Source organism: Oreochromis niloticus, linkage group LG11 (genome assembly GCF_001858045.2).
Source record: "Oreochromis niloticus isolate F11D_XX linkage group LG11, O_niloticus_UMD_NMBU, whole genome shotgun sequence".
Taxonomy (NCBI): Eukaryota; Metazoa; Chordata; class Actinopteri; order Cichliformes; family Cichlidae; genus Oreochromis; species Oreochromis niloticus.
The window spans coordinates 4,707,114-4,716,718 of record NC_031976.2 but is presented as its reverse complement, the minus strand read 5'-3'; the positions used below and the strand labels follow the sequence as shown (position 1 = coordinate 4,716,718).

Sequence of the window (9,605 nt, the reverse complement as noted above, 5' to 3'; positions counted from 1 at the left end):
CCGAAGAAGATGTTCTGTTTTAGACTATGTTAAGAGTCATTGTGGTTTTGGAGTGACGTATGCTTTGTTTAAATCTGCCTACCAACAGAAAAGGGGGCTGTACTATCTTAACCCTATAAAACTGTTGTCTGAATATGGTAAAGACAGTTCAATACTGATTGGGTTGTTGAACTCACACATGTGTTCATTAAAATACTGTCTAATTGCACACTGGACCGGATCTGTGGTTATTTATGGATTCCTCTCTCAACAATGAACCTTAACATGACTTAGCAGCGTTAGGACCAAGGCTTCAAGTGCAATCAAACTATGTTTGATAGCTTTTGTTTTTACTCACTGTCCATTCAGATAAAATGAACAGGTTAGACTGTGGCTAGATTCATAAAAAGTACTGGCAAGCAGTGCTGAACTCTTCCTTCTTTCTTCCAGGAGCATGCTGTGACTGGCTCCAGGCCACAGTAACCCTGACAAGAATAAGTGGTTCAGTGAAATTAATTATTAAATGATGGTGGTAATTGAAAAGGTTTAACTCGCACTGTAGATGCCTGATTCTCTCCTGTACTCTTATCTTATGAACCTGGGGCCAATTCATTTGCTTCCCTCTAATGGGCTAAAGCTAAAATCCCACTTGAGCAAGCATCTGCATCGCTCAAGTGTCCTTGAGCAACACACTGAATCACTGACAGCTGATGTGACTCCTGACCTGTGTGGGGAGGAAGAAAAAGATCAATCTCCATAAATTATTCTTGATTATTATCCATTATTGATCATATCCTGCTGGAAGGTATCAATAAGGGAAAAGGGAAGAAGGGCCCACTGTGTTCCTACACTGCCTGGATCCATATTTGACTGTAAAAAAAAAAAACTAACAAACAATAAAGTGAAGCTTCCTGTCCACCAGTCAAGTTGCCATTGACTGAGTGAATATTTGGGTGGCTCCACCACAGCAGCTTTGATTTGGATGGCTTTTATTCACTGATTTTTACTTGAGAGTTGCATCTCAGCAATGATACTGATGCTACATTACCTAAATGTTATTAGTTATTAGATTAGTCAGTAAATTAGCAAGTAACACCTCTGAAGTGGAAAACATCAGCTACTGGCTAGCAACTTTATTGGCTTTGAGACATTTGAGCACTTGAAGAAGAGATACTTTTTCAAGTAAACTAAACTAACAATCTATTTTTGGTTACTTTTTATATAAATCTGGGTTAAGAGTCAACTATTATAATTGAAAATTGGTGCCAGAGGATTTTTTAAAATTATTATTCTAATATCGATACATCAACCAATATTAGGTATGCATGTGTTAAGTATGTCATAATACTGACAAGGAAAAAAATTGTTTGCTGTAATTTCATTTTTCTTAAAAAAAAACAAAAAACATGAACCTTAACATGAAGACACCACTCGACTCTCTATTGTCATCAGCTGTGTTCATCTGTGATGCTGCTCTGATACGTGTGAGGCAGAGGGCATTAAGAGTAAAGTTGTGTCCACAATGGAAGCAGTTTGCAGCGACATGGTAACCAGGGACCATAGAAAATGAATCACATTCAGTGACTTATGGACAAAATAACTGCTCCCAGCACAAAGTCAGTGGGACAGACACCTCCAGTGTGAATGCAGCTTTCAAGCACAAAGGGGAACGAGCATCTCTCATTGGCAAACACTATGATGACACTACTTATTGACTCAGTACATCCTGTAAAAATAAATATACATGTTTATCACTGAAAAAACAATTACCATACACCAGCACATCTAGTTCTGTGTCAGCTTATAATATTACCTGACTGATATATCATGGAGCTATGACAGATATCACAGACAAGAAAGGTAAGAAATAACCTTCTTTATTCAACCACACTCACTGAAAAAAAAACCTATTTGCTAATAGAAAACAGAGACTTGTGTTTTACTCAGCACATACAGAGATACACAGAAATCTAATCAACAACACTAACACATACATATCTAATCAATCACATCCTGGACACACAACAGTTGCTTAAAATAATCTTTTGAACATGCAGTGAGAAACAACTGCAAATGAAAAGTGGAGGAAAACGTAAGATATGAAAATAAAAGCAAAAAGGAGCAGCAGCCACAACATTGCAGGGTAAGTGTACAGTAAGGAAAATGGCGCAATCTCAACAATATAAGTCATTATTCTGATGGCATTGTTTTGCCATTCCATAAAACATCTCTTGCTACATTCCTACTATGACATAGTTTCACCTCCAATTCAAGATTTATCAGTACATTTGTGCACTGGAGCTACCCACATGCAGTCTTTCATTTGCAGACTACACTAAAACATGTTTAACAGGCAGCTGTTTCCAGCTAAAATTCAATATTAGACTTCCTTATACCAGCCAGAAAACCTTAGAGGAATGTAAGTTAAAAGACACATAACTGGGAATTTTATCCTAATTAACAGAGGTTCACACAAGGCTGTGAAAAACTAAGCTGCAAAAATACCTTGTTAGCTCAAGGAAAATGCTTTTTACACAAGGCAGTGAAATCCAACTGTCCAGCAGCAAACTGCTGGATACAGCAGGGAAAATGCTTAACCCTAATTACAGCCTGGTGTAACAGATATACAGTCGAGAAAATGATAATATTACAGTTGTAATTAGTGCCAATTAGAGAAAAATTAATTATTTATGCAGGAATTTATTTAAGCAGGAAAACAGAGAGTGATTTGTTACCGGGCAGCATGGAGCTATAAATACTACATAAAAGGAACTAATCTAAAGATATTAAACTCTACGATATGTTCTGAAATGACTTAACTTTGAATATCCAAGACACTGATTACTGCTGCATTATGAAACTGTTGCATTATCTGTAAGTCCTTCATGACATTTTCGGAAGCAGTGTTAAACTTAGCAAATATTAGAAAAGAGCTCTATGATCTGAGGCAGCTGAAATGAATGATGAGTAGCTGAAACCATGTGAAAAAGGTTGCTTTGGTTTTGACTAGATCCTGTAAATGACTGTGTATGGAATTTAACAATTATGAGGCAAAAGACGCCACACATAAAAAGTTAGGCCTGGTACTAGAAGTAATATGTATTTTAACTGCATATCAATTTTAATTCCATTTAGATTGCATAGTCTTAACATAAAGCAATAAATGTAATTGTAAAAAATGTGTCAAACAATTGATTTATTTGTCAGTAAGACTACATCTTACTGACAAATATGTATTACATTATCTTTATTACTTTACATTAGAGCTGGGCGATAGAACGATAACGATATGTATTGCGAAATAACTTTTTCTCGATAGAAAAATTTAACTATTGCGATAGGCCTCATCTCTTTTGTCCTCTTAAAAAAAAAAAAAAAAAGAACAGCCAATCCAAATTAAGTAGCGCAGAGCCGAACCAATCACAGCCGCAGCGTCACGTCACGTGACTTGTTACGCACAGCACAAGTGCCAAGGCGCACATGTGTATTTGTTTTTGCAGCCGTGCAGCCCGGGTAATGAAGGAAATTAGTTTGCCGACTAGAGAAAAATCAACCGAGAGCGTGAGCGAAGGTTACCGAAGAAAAAACCGATGATGGTTCCAATGCCGGAGAGCTTGTCGAACGGAAGGGGCATAGAAGTTCCGTAGTGTGAAGGTATTTCGGCTATTTCAAGTCTGACAAAAAACAGAGTAGCGCGCACTGTAAATTGTGCCGAAAGCAAGTCTGGAAATACAATAAAGCGGTGCATGCTCAATCTCTGACTGAAAGTGCTAATTCGTCATTCGGCTTTTGTCAGACTAAAGTCACTGTTAAAACTGTTTAAAAGGTTAGCTATACAACAAGGAGAGATTGAGAATTTCCTTTTAGTTTCTCAGTTTATTTGATATTGACAAAAGTTAGTCAATTTTGTCTGTTCTTCTGTAAAACGAACTAAGATTTATTTTTAGAATTATATTTTGTTTCTAAGTGGAATTGACAATTTAGTGGTCTGTTTTGTTTGTTCTATTTTGAAACTTAAACACTTTAGCGGCTGCCTTTTGTGTAGTTTGCAATATTTGCCTTTATTTATCTGAAACTGAAGTCTCATGTTCCTTAAGTACATCTACCCTGTTGAACTTATTATGGGAAATAAATATTTAAATCAAAACAAGCTGCTAATTATTTCATATTTTACTTGTGAGCAACGGCACATTTAAATCTTACAAATATAGTTATTTGGCTTATATCGTGATATATATCGTTATCGCCTGAAATGAAAAAAACATATCGTGATATGAAAAAATCTTATATCGCCCAGCTCTACTTTACATTTAAAACTATGTAAAAAACGAGTAGAATCAAAATTTCTGTGCAATTAAATTATATAATCTTAAATATCAGGCCTGAATATTTTTTTTCCCCCAAACGGACACCCTGAAAACACACACACGCGCGCGCACACACCAATAGACAAGTCAAAAAACATATTTTTAAAAATCGTATTCTAAAATGTCTTTTGTTCCTTACAGAGAAACTACATTGCATACTGTAAAAGGTAAAGAACCAGTGTTTTGACTAACACATAAAACATTTTATATATTATTTTTCACAAATAAATCTTCTGATCTGAATTCTAGTTTTATTAGAAGAGACATAGTTTTGCACTTTCTTTCTAAATAAAAGCGATGAACTTTTCATTTATTATTGGCCGTTTCTGACCCTGGTTCAAGTCTTCTGCAGTTCATCCCAGGCTGAGCATGGAAACAGCACCATGCAACAGCCACTTTACAGACTATAATCCAACAGAGTCCCCCTTTTCCAAAGTGATTGACTGAAACAGTGACTTCACCATTGTATGAAACTGCACAAACAAACAAGCAGGCCTCGTGCTCACACTAGGTCCTGCATGTAAGAACATCGGCAAAGGGGCCTAAGAGATTCTTGTTGAAGATGCACCTAACCCACACCAGGTAAGTGGTGAAGGGCTTAATGTTTTCTGAAAACGTGTAGTTCTGCTGGGGAAGGATATAAGGCATGTAGGTGTTCTCTCCCTGCTCCTGGATCCACACCTCGTACTTCACCTCTCTCACTTTTAGGAATTTCAAATTCCATGGGATCTGCCAAGAGACTGTGAGTTTAGCCTCATTAGTGGTTTGTACTGAAGTTTGACATTTAGGTTCTCTGACCCGGCCCGGATGGACCATGCTGGCCACCTTGGCCTTTTTTAAGCTGGGCTTGGTTTTCATGCCTTCTTTGAGGACTTCCAGAAAGGACGGGATGTCCACTAAAGTGTCCTGATAGATCCGGAAGAGCCACTCTGGGTTGCGGCAGCAAAGGTGCCTGGGGACTTCCTTGCTTGCCTGGATCCGATCCTGCTCCTCTTTGTCCAAGTGAGCAATGCCTCCTTGTTCCCAGGATCTGTCTGGGTGGGTGACAGTATTCTCCTCCTTAGTGTTCCTCCAGGAGATGTAGTGAAGGTCCATGCCTGGAAGGGAGGCAAGAGTTTTATATGGTGTATACTGCTCTGGGTTCACAGCAAAAGGGAACAGCTCCACCACAGCAGCACCTCTAGGGAGGAAGAGTGAGGTAATAAGCTGAGCTCCATGCATGCTGACCAACATGGAAGCGCCGCTGATGACCTGTACAATACTGGGAAAAGACTGCTCTTCCAAGGACACTGTGACCACTCTCATCTGAAACTCTTGGGCCAGCGCCATGATTAGCTCTGCTTCATTCAGTATCAGTCTTGTTGTTGACCGACTGAAAACGACAATGTAGTCATCCTTCTTCTCTTTCTCCTTCTCATCCTCAGCGCTTCCTCCCTCCTTCTCCATCTCCTCTACCCTTGTAATGTTCATTTTGTCCATCAGAGCTCTGGCAAACTGCCTGATCTCATTGCCTGAGACCAAGATGTTAGCTTTGGGCCCCTGTGGTTGGACAAACCCATATTGGTACCAGGTAGTCATTTTGGACAAGCCAACATAAGATTTAGTAAAGCACATGAGCTTTCCAAAGTTCTTAAGCTGTTCTTTGAGAAGCGGTTGCTTACTGCTGAGAAGACGGTAAAGGTCAAAGTGTGGGCCTTCGCCCCAGCCCTCCATGAACACAAGACGAGCCTCGTCATCCAAATCTGAATACTGCTTCATGGTATAGTAGGCTGGGAGGAGGTCGTCGTGGAATACATGCATGAGGTTATCAGGATTAAACCGATTCAGGATCAGTGTTATATCTGGTACAAACACAGGCTTGGGCATAAACTTTAAAGCAGCAGCCGGGAGCTCTACAAAGTTGAAATATTGGGTATTGTGATCTTCTACTGAAGACAAGTCCAGCAGGGCAGGTTGGAAACGTCTGGACCCCAGGTTAGGCAGCATGACAGAGGAATTGGAATGGAAGAACACAAACTCCTCTGCCTCAGAGCAGTAACAGAGGTAGTCAAAGCGGCAGATGCGGTCAGTGTGCATCTTCCCAGTGCAGACCATGCGGGTGCCGTGTTCCTGAAGTGCCTGCAGAGCAACATGGTAGTCGATACGGGCCTGTGAGACCTCCTGGGACTGCTGTGTCATATGCAGCTCTTCCTCCAACAGAGCAGCATGCTCGCTCAGCTTGGAATATTTCCAAAGGAGAGCTGCGACCACAGACACCAGCAGCCCATTAACAAGTGCACCCACACTCATCCTGCAACCTGCCACTGAAGCCCGCATCACTGCTGCTGCTTAGGACCCACCTCCTGACTCCAACTGGCCTCCAACCTTCAGACGGAGGCGACGAGACATCCGCCGCCAGGAGCAAACTTAAGGAAAGAGAAGAAGAGATGAGCACAAGTTAAAATATAGACATTAAAAACATTTATTTAAAAATAAAAAGGCATTGTTGCTGCAAGCAATTATCTAATTAACAATATAGCACACAGAGGACAGCTTTGATATAATAACCAAATTAATAGTCAGACCTATAAGGCTGCAGTGCTTTTCATGTAAGCAACACAATATCTGGTGATTCATCTGAACAGATCTCAGCTCTCACCTTTGGGAATAGCGGCTGTTTACCTAAGCGAACAAATGAGACATTTTCCTAACCTTATATCCTCTGTCACCCTCCCTGAATATGTCAAGACAAATTACAGTGCGAGGAGGCACAGAGAAAGGAACAACACTATTGCTTTCAACTCTACTCATCTGCATACTGAGAGAACAAGTGAGTCATTGAGAGACTCAAAATCAAACCAGCGGCTAATAGCAAGCAGCTGCCAGCAGACACAGGGCAGCTAGCATGCTAAATACCTACTTGAGGGCTAGCTTGGTTAAAACAACAGATTCTACAATAATCAATTACTTAACATGCTATTCCTCATTTTTGAATGATATATGTACCCAGTGGAGGAGGTTAAATTTAAATTTATACTTTGGTATGCCATGGAGTATGTAATAATAAAAAAAGCCATTTAGAGAGTGAATCGTCCCCTCTCTACAACAGGCCTTATGACAGAAGGTAAACTAAATCAGGTCAGACTAAACTAAGAATGCACACACACAAATTAAGCAAAGTGTCATGAACAACACATCGACATGAACCTAGCCTAGAGAAATGTTTGTTTTTTTAGACACCATCTTCTTTCCAAGGTCAGGACCCATTTATATCTTGCAATGTACGTACTGCTCTAACACCTTTCCAGTACTTCATTTTATCTTGTTCACTGCATCATTTCATTCCTGTTATGTCATATAAAATTTGCACTTTTGTTTTTTGCTCCCTTGTTGTTGCCCTCTTGGACTCCCTGAGTTTGTTGCATGCTGTCTCTCTTCAGCAGGAGTTGACCTGACTCCATGGGCTATTTTTGACATCCATGCAAGTACAATATGTTATTGGCAACAGGGTCATTTTTTGTGATCAACCTGAATACACACAGCGTAGTGTATGCTGTACAGTGTAGCGAGGAATGCCCAGACCTCTACACTGAAGACACCAAACAGCCACTTCATAAAGGCACAACACAGAAGAACCACCTCGACAGGACAAGACTTGGCTGTCCATCTGCATCCAAAGGACAAAGGTCACTCTTTCAAGGATGCCAATGTTCACATTTTGGACAGAGAAGACGGATGGTTTGAAAGAGAAGTGAAAGAAGCCATCTATGTCCACTGTGAATGACCATCTTTGAACAGATGGTTTACGATACGAACTGTCTGCCATCGATAATCAAGTTTTGAGATCCCTTCCCAGACGCCTTAACGCCCTCATGACTGGGCTAGGCTTCACAATGGGTTCACCCGAAATCTTGGCTGATTGTGACCCACACCGTTTTCATACCTTGGCTCGTGTGATTAGGTAGAGGATCAATAGGGGGTCCATGACCCTCTTGTGGACACTCCCATAGGGCTTAAAATCTGGGACTCTCCACCAATTGCTCTTAGCAAGCTTCTTCAAGCTTCTCGGATGAGAGGTGAAGCAGCTTCAAGGAAACTTAAAGAACGCTTTTCTTTCAAAGCACCTTAGACTATGATGACCTGGATGACTGAGAACCTTCATAGACAAATATAGGCAGTCCAAAACGCGGCAATGAACAGCTGCTGCAGAGAATAAAGAAAAGTTGCACCAGCTCGACCTACTCTAGGTCTTAGGCAAAGTCTGTCATAATATGGCATTCTTGGTCCAAGCTTTTAAAAGTTGAAGCATCTCGTTTTATTATTTTGTTCTCCGGATGACGACCAGGACAGTATGTCGCTAGCTGGGATGTATCTTGACCAATCTGATGATCATAGCATTTATCTCTTCAGCTAGCTTCATAATTCTCATACAACAATTCTGGTTTTAAAAATGTCACTAGCTCATCTTTATTTTCCAAGCTGCTGTCTTTCAAACCCAAAATGTTACTCTGCAATATACACTAACGGTCAAAAGTCTTAGAACACCCCAATTTTTCCAGTTATTCCAATTCAAGTTGTTCAAGTCCAATGAATAGCTTGAAATGGTACAAAGGTAAGTGGTAAACTGCCAGAGGTTAAAAAAAAGGGTACCAAAACTAAAAAATAATATACATTTCAGAGTTATACAAAAAGGCATTTTTCAGGGAACACAAAATGTGTTAACAATTTAAAGCGGAGGTTTAAATTGTTAACACCAGCTTTAAGGTTGACCAAGCCTTAAAGCTGGTGCTACTAATTCCTACAGCTGTTCTAACTTTTCTGGATTACTTACAACACCCTCTGCATAAAAGCAGTGTTGGAACACACTGTGATACCATACCCTCGTGAGCATCAGTTGAACAGTATTGTACTGCAGAAAGTAGTGTGTTACTACAAAAATGGCGAGAAAAAGGCAATTAACAATGGAAGAGAGACAGACCATCATAACACTTAAAAATGCAGGTCTTTCCTACAGAGAAATTGCAAAGAAAGTCAAGGTGTCAGTGAGTACAGTTTCCTTCATCATCAAGAGACACTCAGAAACTGGGGCAAACTCTGACAGAAAGAGGTCTGGCAGACCCAGAGCCACAACTGAATCAGAGGACAAGTTTCTGAGAGCTAACAGCTGGCGTGATAGGCGGCTCACAGGACAACAGGTTCAAGCACAGCTTAATAGTGGTTGTAGTAAGTAAGCCTCACTTTCAACTGTGAAGAGGAAGACTTCAAGCTGCAGGTCTGACA

General features: G+C 40.2%; 1 protein-coding gene across 1 annotated transcript in view; it reads right to left on the bottom strand.

Moving 5' to 3' along the window:
- Nucleotides 1-4,173: 4,173 nt before the first annotated feature.
- pomgnt2 (protein O-linked mannose N-acetylglucosaminyltransferase 2 (beta 1,4-)) overlaps nucleotides 4,174-9,605 on the bottom strand; it is a 35,844-nt gene continuing 30,412 nt past the window's right edge. Inside the window, exon 2 of the mRNA XM_005463984.4 lies at nucleotides 4,174-6,751. Within this exon, the coding sequence (XP_005464041.1) occupies nucleotides 4,854-6,662 (1,809 nt within the window). The 5' untranslated portion in view covers nucleotides 6,663-6,751 and the 3' untranslated portion in view covers nucleotides 4,174-4,853. The remainder of the gene's footprint in view (nucleotides 6,752-9,605) is intronic.